The 19,882-nt window shown below is 39.2% G+C and overlaps 4 protein-coding genes across 5 annotated transcripts; 2 read left to right on the top strand and 2 right to left on the bottom strand.

Annotated features, from left to right (window-relative positions):
- Positions 1 to 7,761: 7,761 nt before the first annotated feature.
- On the top strand, positions 7,762 to 9,156 carry LOC121778280. Its single transcript, XM_042175597.1, has 3 exons — positions 7,762 to 7,899; positions 8,434 to 8,760; positions 8,841 to 9,156. Exons 1-3 carry the CDS (start codon positions 7,833 to 7,835, stop codon positions 8,990 to 8,992), a joined length of 546 nt encoding a protein of 181 aa, XP_042031531.1. The 5' UTR covers positions 7,762 to 7,832; the 3' UTR covers positions 8,993 to 9,156.
- Positions 9,157 to 9,598: 442 nt separating this feature from the next.
- LOC121778277 (probable CoA ligase CCL9) lies at positions 9,599 to 12,845 on the top strand. Its single transcript, XM_042175595.1, has 5 exons — positions 9,599 to 9,859; positions 9,929 to 10,137; positions 10,389 to 11,436; positions 11,841 to 11,944; positions 12,420 to 12,845. The coding sequence occupies exons 2-5, from the start codon at positions 9,937 to 9,939 to the stop codon at positions 12,636 to 12,638; spliced, it is 1,572 nt and encodes a 523-aa protein (XP_042031529.1). The 5' UTR covers positions 9,599 to 9,859; positions 9,929 to 9,936; the 3' UTR covers positions 12,639 to 12,845.
- Positions 12,842 to 15,401, bottom strand: LOC121778278 (tubulin beta-1 chain). The gene is made up of 3 exons (XM_042175596.1): positions 14,845 to 15,401; positions 13,954 to 14,223; positions 12,842 to 13,663 (listed from the first exon to the last, which is right to left on the bottom strand). The coding sequence occupies exons 1-3, from the start codon at positions 15,236 to 15,238 to the stop codon at positions 12,981 to 12,983; spliced, it is 1,347 nt and encodes a 448-aa protein (XP_042031530.1). The 5' UTR covers positions 15,239 to 15,401; the 3' UTR covers positions 12,842 to 12,980.
- An 832-nt stretch (positions 15,402 to 16,233) lies between these two features.
- On the bottom strand, positions 16,234 to 17,690 carry LOC121778666 (actin-depolymerizing factor 7-like). Of its 2 annotated transcripts, XM_042176057.1 has the most exons (3): positions 17,657 to 17,690; positions 17,093 to 17,352; positions 16,234 to 16,670 (listed from the first exon to the last, which is right to left on the bottom strand). In XM_042176057.1, exons 1-3 carry the CDS (start codon positions 17,657 to 17,659, stop codon positions 16,520 to 16,522), a joined length of 414 nt encoding a protein of 137 aa, XP_042031991.1. In that variant the 5' UTR covers positions 17,660 to 17,690; the 3' UTR covers positions 16,234 to 16,519. The 2 variants fall into 2 exon arrangements, with proteins under 2 accessions (XP_042031991.1, XP_042031990.1); XM_042176056.1 differs by lacking the exon at positions 17,657 to 17,690 and having other exon boundaries at positions 17,093 to 17,358.
- Between the last annotated feature and the right edge of the window lie 2,192 nt (positions 17,691 to 19,882).

The raw sequence follows: 19,882 nt of genomic DNA, 5'->3' as shown, positions 1-19,882 counted from the left end.
GACCGTTTTCGACGGTCTGCCTCATCGGCACGAGAAAACTTGTCCGCAATGTCCCACATCTCTTGAGCTGTTTGCGGACTGCATTCCACGAGCTTTCTGTAGAGAGCTCCGGGCAGGATTCCATTTTGGAACGCCGAAATGACAAGTAGATCGTTGAGATAATCTACTTGTAGACATTCCTTGTGGAACCTCGTCATAAAGTCGCTGATCTTTTCGTCGCGACCTTGACGTATAGAAAGCAGCTGAGCCGAAGTGATTCGGGCTTCCGCTTTCTGAAAGAACCTCCTGTGGAAAGCCTCCATTAGATCTCGGTAAGATCTAATGCTGCCTTGGGGGAGGCTATCGAACCACCTTCTTGCGTTCCCGATAAGCAGCTCGGGGAACAGCTTGCACATATGGACCTCATTGAGACCTTGGTTCGCCATATTATACTGATAGCGTCCCAGGAAGTCATGAGGATCCACCAACCCGTCGAAAATCATCGACGGAGTTCGGTAGTTCTGTGGAAGGGGAGTTCGGGTGATATCGTCCGAGAACGGAGTCTTCAATGCTCCGTACATGGCGAACCCGACATCTCTTCGGTATGGAGGAGATGGAGATCTCCTGTGATTCCGGTACCGAGGAGGAACAGGAACATGTCGGGGTTGAGGATTCTTCTTCCTGGAAGACACGGCACTACTGCGGTAGTGACTTTCATGTCTGGATGAGGAAGGAGAACCCACCGTTTTCGTCTTCGGCGGTTGGCTCTTTTGCAGGAAGGCTAAGAACTCATCCTGCTTCTCAGCCAAGAACAGCTTGACAGCCTCACTCAAATCAGGCTGCTGGGAAGACTCGGTGTGTGGACCTTTTGAGCGGCTTGTTCCTTCATCGTGAAAACTGGAAGTAGATGTCTCCCGAGGCTGTTTTCCGGACCTGCGGGCTGGACTAGCTTCCTCATGGTTTTCACGAACGGTATTACGGGTAGTGTGTGATCTGGTATGCATTTTTTTGGGGTGGAAAAAGGGTCAAAAATTCGCTTTATCACAAATTTGGTTCTCTGTTTCCCACAGACGGCGCCAGTGATGGATCCGCGAATTTCTGATGTTAGTAAATGCTGGTAGAGAATACAGATCACGACACAGAGATTTACGTGGTTCGATTTACTGAAGTAAATCTACGTCCACGGGAAGAAGGGAGGGCAAGATTGTATTGCTTGATCTGGGATTACAGCTTACAACACAGACTTGCTATATGATGTTTTATCTCTAGAGAGCTTAACCTTTTTCTATCTGATCTAAGTTCTATTTATACATTGAACTAAGATCGTGGCTTGCATCACCACTAATGATGGTTGTGGATGTCGTGGAGGTCATGGAGGTCCTGCATGTAGCGTAGGTCATGGCCTACGATCGTGGCCTGAGCTGACACCACGTGGTAGTGGGTGTGTTGGAAGTTGTGGAAATCCTGTATGGGTCCACTAACTCCTTGTTCGGTCGAATACTGAGACCGAACTGCTTTGGTTGCCGATCTGAGAGTAGAGCTTGATGCCGACCTGAGAGCAGAGCTTGATGTTCGGTCGAATACTGAGACCGAACTGCTTTGGTTGCCGATCTGAGAGTAGAGCTTGATGCCGACCTGAGAGCAGAGCTTGATGTTCGGTCGAATACTGAGACCGAACTGCTTTGGTTGGCTTTTACCGAGCTGTAGGCTGAGGCCGAACTCTTTGGTAATGCCGAACTCATACTCTTCCTTGGGCTTTGGGCTGATGGGCCGTCACTGCTGTTGGGCTTGTTTAGTCCGTACTCCATCATCTGCCCACAAGTAAGTTGATCACTATGACAATACTGTAAGAGAGAGAATAATATAGAAGAGAGATGTATCAACATTATTCTCTTACTTACTTTACTTACTCTCCATTTTAACTATTTATTATCATTTTCCCCAAACAAGTGCCGAAAAGTAGTTAATCACTTGAGATGGGACGAAAGGAGTATAATTATGACTATTGTAATATAAAAATATAGTATTATCATATTTAGGTGAGTTTAATGATATGAACTTTTTGTCATTTTCTTTTGGAGCTTATTTTTATTACCAAACTTATTTGTAAATATTTTCCAAGAAAATATAAAGACACCCAGCCCAATTCACGTACCGGTGGGCCTGACTTGGAACGTTCCAGTCCAATTAACAATTCTAAGTTATACTACGTGTGAAATTAGTTCAATATTTTCTTAAAAGTGAACTTAAAGGATGTGAAATTAGATGAATCTTTTCCTAAAAGTCAACTTAAGAATGTAAAAATATTCTAAAAGCTAATATTTAAATTCACAAGGCATAATAATATAATTTTCTACATAGTAAACAATAGATTGATACAATACCATTTATTTAGAAACTAACTAACTGACTTTGAAATGGACAATATCAAAGTGTGTGATACGAGTATTCTACCATTATTTATTAGTTTAGATATATTAGGGATTTGCATATCTTTTCTTATATTTGTTTCTTGTTTCCTAAGCTAGTATTCTAGTATTATAAATAGGGCTAGGTTGTTATCGTTTTAATCATTCAATGAATATATTATTTTCCACAACTTGTCTTGAGTAACAAGAATATCATATTTCGTTTCCAAATTGTTGTTTATCGGAGAACGTCCGAAAATCAGCAATTCGTGAGCTTTCCTTCGAGCACGTCGAAGGTTTGATCACCTTATCTCTCCGAGAAGTTAGCCATCCGGCCTCGTTACGGAGAACGTCCGTAACAACTGGTGCTTTCATCCCGTACTCATGCCGTCAACATACCATGGCCCATCTACGTCGGAACGGCCGACGAGGGAAGCGACGCCGGCGCTGCATATAGGCCAGCCGCGTCGTCCCGACCAATCGGGGAAGGCTTCGGTCGACCCAATCACATTAGGGTTTGCCAAATTAAATGCACGCCTCGACAGTATGGATCGACGGGTGGACATATTGGAGTCGCGTATGAACACGAACGACCGGCGACTAGGGAAGCTTCGACCGCCACAACGGCCTGATCCGGAACCACCTTACGGTCTTCCTGATCGTGGTGGCGCTGATTGGGACAAGCAGCATCGACGTTACACCCAGCCTACGTACCGGCGGCCACAACACCACCAGTCGGATAGGTACCCACCGCCGCCTCCGTATCAGCCGGATAGACGCCGGCAGTACCACCTCCACCAAACTCGTTATCCACTGCCCGAACACTATCAACCCTTCGACTATGGAGAGGTCATTACTCACACGCATTCGCCAACACGAGACGGCGACGGGGAGCTGTGTGATTCAGAGGACTCCATATTAGATGCAGAGCTTTGTGATTCAGAGAACTCCATATTAGAGGCAGTAGCAAAGAAACTCATGGATCGTGGCTTGCCTAGTGAGAATTGGGGATCTAGGGAAGGTAGAGATGGCAGACTCGAAGACCAACAAGTTCCATCTTTTGATGAAATTGACCCACCGTGCAGCCCCGATATGAGTAAAGAGACGGAGGAAGAGGCATTATTAGACGATGTAGAGGAGGTTGATTCCATTGAGGAAGTGAAGAAGGTTGTCGTTGCTCGAGTGACATCCCAAGATGTTGTTGGGAATTGTTTGGGTGAAAAGGGAGAGTTGCGTGATAGTGATGTTGCAAGAATATTTCAGCGACCGACATTGCTTGCCATCGATGCACGGATGGTCCCGCCGCGAAATTACACGGCGTGTTTGGGAGTTCGTGGACGTGTTAACAAGCTTCACGTTTTAGCGCTGAATTTTGACGACTGTTTTGATCCTACCTTGATGATTTTTTATGGAGAAGGTGAAGTGACACGTCCAACTATTCGGTATGCGTTTGATTCAGGAGGAGACGCCTCGCCAAGCTTGTGCTTTCAACTCTCGTCTTTGGTTCGTGGTTCCCACCTTGAGGACAAGGTGGATTTTAACCGTGGGGGAGTTGATACGAGTATTCTACCATTATTTATTAGTTTAGATATATTAGGGATTTGCATATCTTTTCTTATATTTGTTTCTTGTTTCCTAAGCTAGTATTCTAGTATTATAAATAGGGCTAGGTTGTTATCGTTTTAATCATTCAATGAATATATTATTTTCCACAACTTGTCTTGAGTAACAAGAATATCATATTTCGTTTCCAAATTGTTGTTCATCGGAGAACGTCCGAAAATCAGCAATTCGTGAGCTTTCCTTCGAGCACGTCGAAGGTTTGATCACCTTATCTCTCCGAGAAGTTAGCCATCCGGCCTCGTTACGGAGAACGTCCGTAACAGTGTGATCTTGGACTTTGCTCACTAATCATAGTCCCAGCTATACGATGTTATTCGGATCCTCTTTCAAAGAAAGTAAAGGTAAATCTCGTGCTAAAAATGGCATACAAATATACTAATGTAATCAATGGTGTGTAGAGTACTATTATTTTAGAATAACAATTATTTATGATGATGTCCGATTTCTTGATAAATGATATGATACGAGTGCACAACCATAACTGGCCGTCGACATACCAGAGGTGCCTGAGGTAGTCGGAGTGGAGCTGAGTGAAGTCAGAACGGCAGCGGACGATGAGAGTGTGGAGGAAACGGGAGTCGGAGTCGAGGGGAAGAAACCAGCACGTCCAAAAAGGCAGGCAAAGACACCCGCGCGATTTCAAGATAATGTTTCCCGTTAATAGTCCTTATTTTAGATATTTTTATTATTTATTTTTTGCTGAACTATTTTTATATTTAAACAATTTGAGTCGAGCAATTTATAAGCTCGGTTTTGGATTTACTTGTTAGTTCTTTCAAGAATGATCGATTCGAACCAAACCTGGGCCCTTAGATATTATAAATAGGGATTTTGTGCATTGAAATAATTATGTTGGTTGAAAAATGACTGTGATACAAAGATACACTAACCGGGCGTAATACAACCCAATAAAGAATGGAGAAATTAAACGGAAATAAACTTAATTGAAATTACAAAGAAGAAGCCGAGTCGAAGAGTCCTCTTTCGGCAAGACGAGATACGCCCCGGTAGTGCTCTCGGTGTCGTCCGAGATACGCCCCGGTAGTGCTCTCGGTGTCGTCCCCAAAGATAAAACGGCTTTGTCTCCCCGGTAGTGCTCTCGGTTTGGCGTGTCGTCCCCAAAGATAAAACGGCTTCGTCCCTGAAATAGCAGACAGAGAGAGAGAGCTATGCAAATGATATGAGTTTGCAATGACCAAGGCACAAGGCGCCCGGTGCACGGCTCGCGGGCGAGCGGCGGCGCGCGTGTGGGCTCTGTCACCCATCTTGTTCCACGATAATTATTACACATAATAATTCATCTTATTAAATACTTCATCAAAGAAGTTTATCATCCCCGATGTGGGATAATTAACACTCAGTTAATTAATCCCTTAGTTTTTCTCATAGCTCATTTCTAGCTTTATTGTGACCAACTTTAATATATTATTTCTCACTCACCGGGAATCGGATTTGAGAAAATGAATATACTACGGTCATCTACTCGGAACGTAGATCGACGCTATTGCATTTAATTTCACAAAATTAAATGTCTTGTAACATTTATTATTAGTCAAAGTCGTTTGATCAAGCACGATTCCAACACATTATTCAATAAATCAAAATTTACCTATTTTCTGTGCCTTTCTTTTACCGCAAGTTATTTTTATTGTCGCAAACCCTAAACCCTGTTGCTCGACAGAAAAGGCTTCCGCGAACGGACCTTGGCTGACGGAATTCTTTAGCCTACTATCTTAATGCAAGAACTACTTGTATTATCATAAGTCATATGGCTCCCTAAAAGGGAAAAGAAAAACAACATTTAGAAATTTGTATAAGGAGTGTTAATTAGTTGATAGTTTCTGGGTTTTGATGTATCGCTTATTAAATGGTATGGGTGCATCATGAATTCATGATTCATGTGTCTCTAAAACAAGTTATTTTGCATTATTTGTAATTAAATTCAAAATTAATGGATCTAAGATTCGAAATTTTTTTATTTGGTCAACGTAATTCACGTGCATGCATACCTTTGAATTCGTTCTTTCTGTTTTGCATTTTCTATAACGTTCTAACTTATTTTATCTAATGCTATCCATAAGTTTAGACATATCATAATATATTTATTCTTTATAATACATACGATAAAAAAAAGTATCTGAATAATTGAGTCAACTGACTACATCAATGGAAATGGCTAAAACTCAAACATAGGAATAATATTCTATAATTACCTATATACACTATTTTATACTCCATAATTCAAACTCTCCAAGTTGCAATAGCAATAGCAGCCCTACTACCACTTGTTATTGACCAAGAGATTACTTTCTCTTCTTCTCCAAATTTTGCTGTAGTTTCTTTTAAATAGCTCTCATGTTTATTACATCATCATGTGTATATATATAGGGATGTGTTTAAAAAATAACTAATTTTAAAGTTACACTACATCCAATCTCGTGCTGTCAAGTGACACAAAATATGTCATATTGTAAACACTAAAATGCAATATATATTTATAGAAGCTGTAGATGAATTTCGGCAGATTCTATTTTATTTATAGAAAATGATTTCGGTAGATTGCATTTTATTTATAGACAAATTGCATTTTTTATTGTTGAGTTTTGCATTTTAGATATAAACTATTTAATTTACATTTTATATATAGACGGATTGTATTTATATATAGTTAATTTTCCGTGCATTTACTTATTTTATTTGAATGTTATAATTAATTAAAACGTTTATTTGAATGTTATAATTAATTAAAACGTAGAGCATAGTAACCTATTTCAATCTTATACATATTAGAATATAAAAGAAAATCACCGTAACATAGCAATAATGAAACAAGCCAAAATAGATTTGGAATTGGAGGGAAGGAGAATTAATAATCCACGACACTTGTAAGAATTGTGAAGTCCGAAAAAAATAATTTTGAAGAAAAAAGTATTCAACAAGTTAGGTCAAAGAACCAATAAATGGAATGGAAAACAAAATATTCATTCATAATTTTTTCCTACCCCAATAAACCCGGCATAATTAATGGAGTATATATTAATCAACCGAATCAACTGACGCCAGGTAACTTCTACATAAATGTGTAGCAAATTCAATGTGAGAGAATATATATATATATATATGTGCAAAACCACAAGATCAATAACAATAAAGTAATACTAATATAGTACGTCTATAAATTAGGCAGAATACAAAGCCACAAGATAAATGTGAAATGTTAGAAGATTTTTGCACATTCCTAAATCTTTTCAACTTCTTAGAGGGGTTTGAGATAATGGACGAGTTTAGAATCTTATACTACCATCGTAAGCAACTCAATTTCTCAACAAATTCAACTAAAAATAAAAAATCAATACCCTAGCATAGACTATAGTGAGACAAGCCAAATAAATTTGGCATGAAGAGGAATTAACCCACGACACTAGCAAGAATTGTGGAAGGCGGCGAAAACAAATTTAGAAGATATAGAAAGTTAGTTAATACAGTAGTACTATATAGAAACAAATAATGTAAAAAAATAATACAGTAATAATATGTTTTTTCCTACCCCAAAACCACGCCAAAATTAATGGTGGAAAATCAACGAAAATCAAGAGAGAAAGAGTCATGTGTTTCCAACTTTCAAGTGAGAGTTGATTTTCGTAACTTTCAAACATTTACACTTAAGACTTAACAAGACTTTTCACATCTTCATAAATTCCATAATTCACTACCTATAAATATACACCATTTCTTGCCTTTAAAATCTCCACGCCAAAACTTGTATTTCACTAATTAAATCCCCAAATTTGAAGGCATAAAGCTTCCTTCAATCACATTTCCATGGCTTCACAAAATGCATCTGTTGCTCTTCTCCTCGCACTAGCTCTTCTCGTCCAAGCCGCTTTTGGTTAGTAACCAACCATATGCTTTTAATTCATTATGTTCAACTTCACTCACAAATGCTCTTAATTGTTGATCTTCTCCTCTTTTCATCTTAGTTAATTGCACAAAACACATTTTTTTATGAATGGTAAATCGTCTTTTATTTATTTCACCAACATGCGTGATACAAAAACAGTAATTACTTGCCCCACAGAAACAATGTCTTTTTTTTTCCATTGTATAATTAAATCTATCTAGATTAAAAGGATGAGTTTTGATAGAAGACTCTTAGTTTAACTAAATGAACGACAATAACTGATTTTCATGCTGAATCATTATTCAATAATGCATTTATTATATATATGAGCAAAGGTATTAAGATTAATGTATTTTGAAGTAATTCAGTCTCAAAGAAAATTACTAGCAAATTTTGTATTTAATAAATTAAATTTAAAAAGTTTATGACACATACAATTAAGATACTAATTGATAGATGTTTTTTTCATAATAATAATAAATAAATAAAAGGTAGCATTGATAGAGGTTTAAGCTTACGTAGGAAACATTGAGTGCGAGAATTTGGAGAAGGAGTCGTGCGCGTACGCGGTGTCGTCGACAGGGAAGCGGTGCGTCCTTGAGAAGCAGGTGCGGCGGAGCGGGGCGGAGGAGTACGCGTGCACGGCGTCGGATATCGACGCCGACAAGGTGAAGAACTGGATCGAGAGCGACGAGTGCATCGAAGCGTGCGGCCTCGACAGATCGGAGCTCGGAATCTCCTCCGATTCACTACTGGAAGCGCGATTCGCTAAGCAGCTCTGCTCCAACCGCTGCTACGACAACTGCCCCAACATAGTTGATCTCTACTTCAATCTCGCCGCCGGAGAAGGTATATATATCTTCAGTCCTTTCTTAATTACTCCTACTTACTATTAATTACTACTAGTATTTACGATTTGATAATGGTAGGGGTGTATCTGCCCAAATTCTGTGAGGCGCGAGGAGCGAATGCGCGCCGAGAAATGGCGGAGATAAAAAGCTCGGGATATGCTGAATCGCCCATAGATGACAACTCTGCTACCTTCTTTGGCTCCCCAGCATTGCCTCCCACGGACTACTAAATTTCTTCCCAAATAAACATACATATCATAGTGATGAATACATTTTCAAATATTTTATACTACTCGTATTTTGTTAAATTAGCAACGTTGGCTCCTAAAAATTGAATGAAACTCTAAACATATTACCACGTAGGTGGTGTGTTTAGCCATTTACAATTACAAAAGTATTCTCTTTTCTCATTTTTTTTCTGCAGATATTAATTTTTTACTCATAATGAATTCTCACAAATAATTAATTCAAAAATACAATCAAAGTTCAAAATTAATTTAATTAAATCTAGTCAAGAAGCCCAAATGTAAAAGCCTGCATATAAAGTATACCTATATAAACATATTGTTTTAGTCTTGCGGCCCAAAATAAAACCCAATCCAAACTCCATAGTAGTACTATATGAATATCTTCCTCCACAATTCACCCACTATATAATTTGGGTAAAGAATCGTGAAATTATTATTTATTGTAATCTATATAATTTTGGTAAAGAATCATCAAATTATTATTGTAACACGTTATAATTAAGCATCTTATAAAGGTACAATTTGTATGCGAGGAACGCGGACATTGATAAGTATATTTGCATTCTTTAATGAAAATGCACATTCAATCATTTTATTTATATAGTTTTATTTTTATTGCAAACGTTTACATATGAAAAACTAGAATTAGTATTAGTATTAGTATTAGTATGTGACAAAGAAACAATTGAGCATGATTAAAGTTCCAAAATTCCACGTGGCATATGGAGTAACCCATTATCTTCCCTAGTTCATTCCGCCTCCAAAATCCTGCCTCCCTCCGCCCCCATCACCTTCTCTCTTTATATATCCACCACCCTTACACAAATTCTTCATTTTCATTTTCCTCAAGTATTATTCCAAATCCTTCCTCTTAAATCATCATCCATATTTCTTTTCATTCATTTCTGTTTTATACAGGTTTTCCAATGGCTATGTCCACTCTCACCGCCTTGCTGAACCACGTCGCCGGAAAATTTCCTTCTCGCCGCGCCATCAGCGTATCCGGAAAGTTAGATCTCACCCATGCACGCCTCAATCGGCTCGTCGATCACGCCGCCGCACAGCTCCTCGCCGCCGGCGTCAATCCCGGCGATGTCATCGCGCTCACTTTTCCTAACGTTGTTGAGGTACAATTCCTTCATTTTTGCGATGAATTATCGATTGTTGATTTGTAGTTCATTTTGGATCTGTATATGTCAAAACTCGAATTCAACTTGATTCGAGTTTTCTGTTGTTCGAGATAATTAATGCTAATTTTTCTTGCTTTTGACGATCTCTTGCTTGTTGTGTTTTTCATCGAATAAATTATAAAAGTAAATTAAGAAGGAAAAAGTCGCGATTAACGGCTTATTGAAAATCTGCCCTGTTTTGGTTGCAGTTTGTTATAATGTTTCTGGCCGTGATACGAGCCCGAGCAACAGCGGCGCCGCTGAACGCCGCCTACACATTTGACGAGTTCGATTTCTACTTATCGGACTCAGAATCGAAGCTCCTGCTCACGTCGGAAGAAGGCAACGAGCCGGCGCAGGCGGCTGCTGCGAAGCTCGATATTCCTCATCTCTCCGCCGCTCTGCCAGGCGGCGACTCGGAAATCATCCTATCTCCAGCTCAGTCCGACGTGGACACCGGCTCGATCGCTAAACTCATCAACGATCCTTCCGACGTTGGACTCTTCCTCCACACGTCCGGCACCACGAGTCGACCCAAAGGCGTGCCTCTGACTCAGCACAATCTCTATTCCTCCGTCCAAAACATCAAATCAGTCTACAAATTAACCGAATCGGATGCCACCGTGATCGTCCTGCCCCTGTTCCACGTCCACGGCTTGCTAGCCGGCTTACTGAGCTCGCTAGGAGCCGGCGCCGCGGTGGCTCTGCCTGCCGCGGGTCGGTTCTCGGCGTCGACCTTCTGGTCAGATATGAAGAGCTACAGCGCGACGTGGTACACCGCCGTGCCAACGATCCATCAGATCGTGCTTGACTGTCACCTCAGCAAGCCCGAGCCGTCTTACCCGAAGCTCCGGTTCATCCGGAGCTGCAGCGCCTCGCTGGCGCCCGTGATACTGGATCGGCTGGAAGAGGCCTTTGGTGCGCCGGTGCTGGAGGCGTACGCAATGACGGAAGCAACGCATCTGATGACGTCGAATCCGTTGCCTGAGGAGGGGCCGCACAAGCCGGGGTCTGTGGGGAAGCCCGTGGGGCAGGAGATGGCGATTTTGGACCAGAATGGTGCTATGCAAGAGCCTAATGCTATTGGAGAGGTATGCATAAGGGGGCCTAATGTGACCAAAGGTTACAAGAATAATGCTGAGGCCAACAAATCGGCTTTTTTGTTCGGTTGGTTTCATACTGGAGATTTGGGGTACTTGGATTCCGATGGATATCTGCATCTTGTTGGTAGAATCAAGGAAATGATCAACCGCGGAGGTAATCTTCTTTGATTTTATTTCATTTATTTTGCTAATTGTGTGAAAGGTTTTACATGTTGCACTTGAGTTGTCCCTGTATTCCACGTTAGAGAAATAATTGACAGGACAGCTGCCTATGATCTGATACCAAGTATGGTATGCAGTTACTGATCTTTTTTATGATTGGGTCCATTGTTTCCCAGTTAGTTTGTGTAATGATCGGTCCCAAAAATTTGCTGAAAATGATTCCTTTCTCTTTCATTTTTTTTCTTGTTTTTGATAGCTTGCAGTTCTCTCATATCAGACCAATCTTGTTGAAATATTGGCTAATAAGTCAGATGTTCATATCTATGACTTCTTGATATTGCGAACTTTTGCTTGAAAATTTTGAATTGTTGATGATGAAGACGATGTTTTACGCAGGGGAAAAGATTTCACCAATTGAAGTAGACGCAGTCCTATTGTCCCATCCTGACATTGCTCAAGGTGTTGCTTTTGGTGTCCCAGATGATAAATATGGTGAAGAGGTAAAGGAGTCATTTCACTCACATCTTTGATTGTTTCTGTTGTCATTAAACATAATCTGTCTCGTGCTTATTGGAACTTAAATTTGTGGACGCACACTTAATAGGATGTCTAACTCAATGACTGTATATTTTTGTCATGTGCACTGTAGCTGTGACATATAACCAACCCACTTGAACCCCGTTGTTATTTTTAACCGACTTGTATATTTTGCCATTTTCACCTTTTTTGTTTTTATGTTATTTTTGCTGCGTCATATCCCTTAAAATGCACTTCTTGCATCATCTCATGCAAGTTTAACCAATCACTAATCACTTTCTTACATCTATTTACCAACTTGTTGCTCTCTGTCCCTTTTTAGGTGTTGTGTGATGCCACAAATTTTAAATTGAATCAACTTTTTAGCCTTTTATCTTTAAAAGGAGTTTGATTTATTTTCTATATGCTTAGTGGTGGTGACTTATTGGTTGTGTTCAGATTAACTGTGCAGTTATTCCAAGGGACGGGTCGAACCTTGATGAAGACGAGGTTATCAAGTTCTGCAAGAAGAATCTGGCGGCATTCAAGGTTCCGAAGAAGGTTTTCATCACTGATTCGCTCCCGAAGACTGCATCTGGGAAAATCCAGAGGCGGATTGTTTCTGAGCATTTCCTTGCACAGATATCCACTGCAAAGGTGCCCAAATTCGGAGCCTAAGTTGGCAAGCCCAAGATTTGGTAGCTCTAAATAATACCAACAGAATACTACTCCATGAGTATTTCCTACAAGTTCCATGATATGCAAATTTTCATGTCACTTTGGATGTGTATCATAATGAGTTGTGTATTCTTTAGTTTGTTCAGTTATGAACGTTATGTATTCTATAGACATTCAAATAGAATATACGTAGCAGTTTCGGATTTACAAGCAATGCAAATTCATTAACGTCACAAGCTGGCATGAAAGACACCACACAATCTCGAAAAACCATTTAGCAGCAAACATCAAACTATCAAACATAGCTAAACAATCGATGCAAAGATATGAATGTAGTAAAACTTAGGCTTCATCCTGGTATTCATCCTCTTCGTCTTCATACTCATAGCCTTCTTCCTCAGCTGTTGCATCTTGATACTGTTGGTACTCGGAGACTAAGTCGTTCATGTTGCTCTCCGCCTCAGTGAACTCCATCTCATCCATCCCCTCTCCCGTGTACCAATGCAAGAAAGCCTTTCTCCTGAACATGGCTGTGAACTGCTCACTCACCCGTCTGAACATCTCCTGGATCGAAGTGGAGTTGCCTATGAATGTCGAGGCCATCTTCAGGCCCGTTGGTGGAATGTCACACACAGTAGACTTGACGTTGTTGGGGATCCATTCGACAAAGTATGAAGAGTTCTTGTTCTGGACATTGATCATTTGCTCATCGACCTCCTTTGTGCTCATCTTGCCACGGAACATGGCTGAAGCAGTCAGATAGCGGCCATGGCGAGGATCAGCAGCACACATCATGTTCTTTGCGTCCCACATTTGCTGAGTGAGTTCTGGCACAGTAAGGGCTCTGTATTGCTGTGACCCACGAGATGTGAGCGGGGCGAAGCCAACCATGAAGAAATGAAGGCGAGGGAACGGGATGAGATTGACAGCAAGCTTGCGCAGATCGGAATTGAGCTGACCAGGAAACCGTAGGCAGCAAGTTACACCACTCATGGTCGCAGAAATCAGATGGTTGAGATCTCCAACTGGTGACAAGAAAACATAATGTTTCAGAACTTTGGCTATGGATATAGAAAGAAGATTCCCTCTAAAGCCACAAGAAACTTCAAAATCAAACATTAGTTTCTTATCCATTCCCAAAACAATGAATATTCTTTGAACCAACTTCTTAGATGCAATAGATATCTAGCTAGAAGATGTTTGTGGAAAAGTACGACCAAAAAATGGCTGGAGAGCTATATGCAAAAAACACCTAAAATGAGTAATCTCAAGCAGTAGTGTATTATGAACCCAAGTGTAAAACTGAGGTGCTTACAGCTTGGGGTGGTGAGCTTAAGAGTTCTGAAGCAAATGTCGTAGAGTGCTTCGTTGTCCAACACCATACACTCATCAGCATTCTCAACGAGCTGGTGAACAGAAAGGGTAGCATTATAAGGCTCCACAACAGTGTCTGAGACCTTTGGAGAGGGGAAGACAGAGAAAGTAAGCATCATCCTGTCGGGATACTCCTCCCTGATTTTAGAAATCAGAAGGGTTCCCATTCCAGACCCGGTTCCACCTCCCAGAGAGTGGCAAACCTGAAAACCTGAAACATGGAACAAAAACATGTTACTAAGAATCAGTATCAACTGATATAAAGCATCCTTTTCATTCAGTAAGAGTTATTTGGTTGCAGATGAAACAACTATCCAAAGGATGTGAAATTAGGAATAGTGAGATTTCAAAGTGCTCTGTTGTATCCATTTCGATATTCTAAACTACAGAAAATTAAAAGTATCACACACTTATTGATAGCTTTTCAAGTGATCAATCATGAACCAAACAACGTCCAATCATCACACCACAACACTGGCAGCAACATAGTCATATATCCCCACTTGCAAAATGAAACTTAGAAAGCCCAATTATCTCATTCTGCGCAAATCATTAGGGAGAAAACATACGTATCATGACATGAATATAATATATATATTGAAATGAGAAGCAGCCGCAATATAAGCACTATCCTCAGATCTACTAATAATATGCTGAAAATAACCACAAATATTAGTTGAAGCTCAGTAAACTCAATCTAACACCACAAACCATCATTAATCGTGCTATATTATCTAGATCTATTTGATTTTCAGATAAATATTGCAGCAACACGATTCCAAAACTCACAAAAATTTACTAAAAAATAATAGGAGTAATAAAATAGAAATACCTTGCAAACAGTCACAGTTCTCCGCCTCCTTCCTCACAACATCGAGCACCGAATCAATGAGCTCAGCTCCCTCAGTGTAGTGACCTTTCGCCCAGTTGTTCCCCGCCCCGGACTGGCCGAAAACAAAATTATCCGGACGGAAAATCTGGCCGTACGGTCCAGATCTGACGCTGTCCATAGTGCCGGGTTCCAAATCCATTAGCACGGCGCGCGGAACGAAGCGACCGCAGCTGGCTTCGTTGTAGTAGACATTGACGCGCTCGAGCTGCAGATCGTTGTCACCGCTGTACCTTCCGGTGGAATCAATGCCGTGCTCCGCGCACACAACCTCCCAGAATTTTGCCCCGATCTGGTTTCCACATTGCCCGCCCTGAATGTGGAGGATCTCACGCATTGTGGCGTTGTGCGTTGGGATGCAGAGAGTGAAATCTGTGTGTGTCTGTGTGTGTGGGGAGAGGATTTTTAGGGTTTTCGCGTGAGTGAGAGTGAAGTAATGGAGATTTTATACAGCGGAGGAGAGGGACATTGCACTCGGACTTGAATTTTTGAAAAAAGTTTTTCATTTTATTTTCCTTATTGGTGTTGAGTTTATTTGTTCGATTGCTATATCTATAGATTTAATACTACTCCATATCATTGGTGTTGGGATGATCAAGATTAATATGATTGCTCGAACTTTATTTGTTTAGAGCTAATTGAGAATAATTGTAATATATGAAAGACCAGCACTCATAAGTCAAGACTAATTCACATTATTTTAATTTTATATTCAAGTGTTGTGCGATATTTATTTAATCGAACAACATTCAAAAGAGAAAAAATTAGTATAAGAACATATGTATCCAACCGAACAACATTAATGAGATTCAATCTAGTCTAATTCATCAAACTTAGCATCAACGCAATTTACTACTGAGTATGTGATTATTGCTAATAAGCTTATCAAAAAGATCTTATGATATCTCATATAACTAACCCTATTAACTATTATTGGCCTTTATGACAATTATAAACTTTGTCTATATCCTAGATACAATCATCTTAATTTATGTTGTTACCTCCAAATTGTACTATAAAAAGTGAAAAGGGAACCACTAAATATAAAAATAATTGGCAAGTTAAAGGTGAGGTGAAGCATTTATAAGGTAGCATTTTATAATACTTGGTTTGCACTCTAAGATGATGATGATTTGGTAGAAGCAAAGGACCCCAATTTCTTGCCTTAATTATCAAGCATCCAAAGCACCAAGTCACCAACCAATCTCTCAAACCTTCTATCTCATTCTGTCACATTCCAACTACAAAACAAATATGATTGGTACCATAACTTCATTCCATTCATTTGCTTAGAATGATATCCATTTGAAATAGTAACTATTTTCATTAGATTAGAAATAACGATTTCATGAAAATTCAAACCAATTTTCTTTACAAATAGATACAAAAAACTGATGGCGTATACCATACGATAACAATTCCATCAACAATTTATTTTACCCTAATACTATAGTTGCTATAACAAGGGGTAACAACGTGACCCTTATTTATGTTACGTCTATGATTCAATACAAAAATCATGCACATTATTACAGCTAAAATTAGCTAAAGAATTACACAAGTAAATGAAATAACAAGACACACTGCATGCATGTGAAGGATCAGTGAAAATGGCGTTTTAGTTGGCACGCGCCTTTATTATATCGAAACTCATCTCGCTAGCGTCCGTTGCTTGGAGCTCATACTGAATCCCGTCCAACTCTCTCTTGAACCGATCCTTTGAGCTTGCATACACCATCTTCATTCTCACCGTCGCAACGTCGGGCGACCTAAATTATCACAAGTAAATTGCATGTCAAGTTAAATAAAATCAAATGGGTAAATAATGAATCATTATCTATCCTCATTAAGCGTTTTAGATTAAAACAACTCTTTCATAATAGGTATGTCCAGAGACCTAAAACATGACACAGTAATTTTGCATGCTTAGTAAAATGAAATGAATAGGTACGTAAACGGGGAATTCTCTTTTAGCAAATTTAGATTAAATATAATGGGCATATCAAAATTTATAAAAACAAGACCCTTTTATAATGGGTGCATTCTCACTGTTTTAGTGTCGGGCGACCTAAACGTAAATTAAATTAAATGAAATAAGTAAACAATGAACCATTACTCCATTAGTGATTCTCTTTTACTCATTTTAGATTTTATAAAACAAGTTACTCCCTATATTTTATAACATGTGTACCATGCAATGAAGAAGATCTTGCTCTTCTGGCAGTTCTCATCGGTCGTGAAGTCGAAATCGAAAACAGCATAACGGCACTGGTCGGGGGGGAGGGAGGACATGAAGACGTCGTAGGATTCATCAGGGCCGCCCAGTTTGTCGACCATCACTTGATAATCCTCGATCTTGAATGTGATGAATCGATAGTTCCTTTTTGCCTTTAGCTCCAAGAACTTGAGCTTGCACTCGTCATCGATTGCCATCCCAGATGCCGAATTCGCCTGCATCCATCCATGGTGGAAGCCGATAAAATGTTAATGGGGCTTTTATAATTTTCTAAGTATCAATTCCGGCTCAAGATAATTTTTATAATTCCCATATATTTTTATACAGGGAAAAATGGCAGAGGGGCTTAAGCCCACCCTAGCTCTTTGCCTGCATCCATACACCTACCCCATGCCATTTCAAATTAAAAGCCAAGTTTGGTACATTCTCATTGAATTAATAGATACATGAAGAAAAACTAATAGAAAATAAGGCATGCACAACGAAGAAACATAGCTAGTACGAAAAAGAAAAAGGTACCATTTTGTCTGCAAAATCGATGAAAAACACAAACAAAAAGTGAAAAGGAAATGGAGAGGAAAATGGGAAGTTAGGTGTTTTATAAGAGAGATAAAACCGGTGAAGAAGACAAAATGAATGGCCAACCATTGTCTGTATCAAAACACTCCTATTTTTATGTATGAACCAACTAAATTTCACGTTATTTTTATATTTACAATAGTGATAATTAATAATCATATGTTCTTTTTTTTATAGGTGCTAACTTTGTATTTATAAAAAGAACAGGTTAAAGTTTATATTGTGATGCTAGCTACCTAATACGGTAAATGGATTATAATATAATCTCACACACAGAATCATGATGTAAATAGCATATTTAGTTATTCTTTAGTAACTTGGACCTTGAATATAGGGATAGAGCTGCGATTTTGAAAATGAATGAACGATATTGCATCTCTTTAAATAAAAAAAATGTGTGATATAATCATCTGTTGTAAATTATGAAAAGGGGGTTGGTTACATAGTTCAGATTTCAGAGAACTTACAAACAATTCGTCCATACTTGTATCCAAATTTATCAACCAACAAAATTAACAACTTTGGTTCCCTGCATTTTCGTCGTCTTCACATCTTCGTCTTTCCCAGCTAGCGGAACCATAGAAACGAAGTCATCCTCAAGGTCATCGCCCGAGAACTTGGTTACCCGGTTAGGCCTTACATAAGCTTCATTTGTGTATCCATACAAAGGGTACAATAACTTTGTTAGGAAAGAAGTCAAACACATAAGCTTCATTTTGTGTATGCATAAGCAAGGTACTTAAATTGGCAGTTCAAGATAAAACAGAGATCTGATCTCAACATTATCAAAAAAAAGAATTAACAGTTGATAATATTCTTGCACAGAATTGATGGTATTATATTCAGAAGTGATTCTTTTGAATTTCAAATATATGTATTATTAGTAAAGAAGGAGGTCATAATAAAGACGTGGACACCACTTACATGATTGACCAGGCGTACCAGCTGCATCGTGGATACTACTGATGCGTTTACTAGGACAATCTCTTGCCAGATCCTCCGCAAATTTTACAGCTCCCACCCTACAAGTTTCACGCAATATATTATACGATGGTTTTGTCTGGCATCAACTGAGCAACCAAGCATGTGCGTACTATATAGTATGTATTAGTGTTTTATATCTACAATAACCCTCGACATAGATGCGAACGAACTTCCCTAAGCACAGAGGGAGGTGTGTATCATGATATTTAAAGAACTCATCCACTTCCACTTTCATAACTTACAGTTGTCCATGTGTTTAGAGTAGACAATATAAAAAAACAACGAATAAAATGCGAAGGAAAGAATCAAGCTGAAAAGATCATCGCAACTGCAGAACTTGATTGTTGTGTTTATCTACAAGAAGAAGAAGTTTACTACACAAATGTACTTTCGATTAGGTATTTAGCCATATAACCAGGTTGATTGACAAAACATTGATCAACTATGTACTTAATATATGAAATCTGATTGTGTTAATGTAAAGTGGAAAACAAATAAACTAGTTTCCATTGAAGACCAATCAATCAATAAATGCAGTTCCAACACAATGCATCACTGTATATTTGTATGAGACTTGCATGAACACAAATTCTATTTTGTCATAATGGTTTTACCTTGGGATAAATTCCATGTGTTTTCTTTGGGCAGTCTTTGATCAAGTGCCCGGTTTCGTTACATATAAAACAATTGGCATATTTCGTTCCTCCTGCATCACCAAAACAGACAGCTCAGCTCATGATATATCCCAAACACCTTGAGCAAAATACTCAACGAGTTTCAGAATCTGTGGGCATTAATTCAAGTTATGCAATGGGATCCACATTTACAAACTTAGGAAGCAGTAGAACACATCGTGATCAAGAAGGTTCCTATGGGAAAAACTCAAAAGGTTATGGCTACATGTATTTCATAATTTATGCAAACATCTATACCTTACACTTTAAAATACAATTAGTTAATAGCCATCATGGATAAGAACCGTACTTACATCCCCTAAATCAAATTAGAAAGTCGCTTCGAAACTTGACAATATTGACGTATAACAAAAACAAACACATCCTGCTTCACGTGACTCTAAGACAGTCCTATAACATACATGGCTACGCTATTAATTAAATTTATGGAGAAGGATTTATCTCACGCTTTTTGTTGTTTGAACACGCTTTTCTTCTAGGAGAATTT

Source organism: Salvia splendens, chromosome 19, assembly GCF_004379255.2.
Source record: "Salvia splendens isolate huo1 chromosome 19, SspV2, whole genome shotgun sequence".
Classification (NCBI taxonomy): domain Eukaryota; kingdom Viridiplantae; phylum Streptophyta; class Magnoliopsida; order Lamiales; family Lamiaceae; genus Salvia; species Salvia splendens.
Note: the sequence above shows the minus strand (reverse complement) of the source record. Positions and strands in the feature narration are given on the sequence as shown.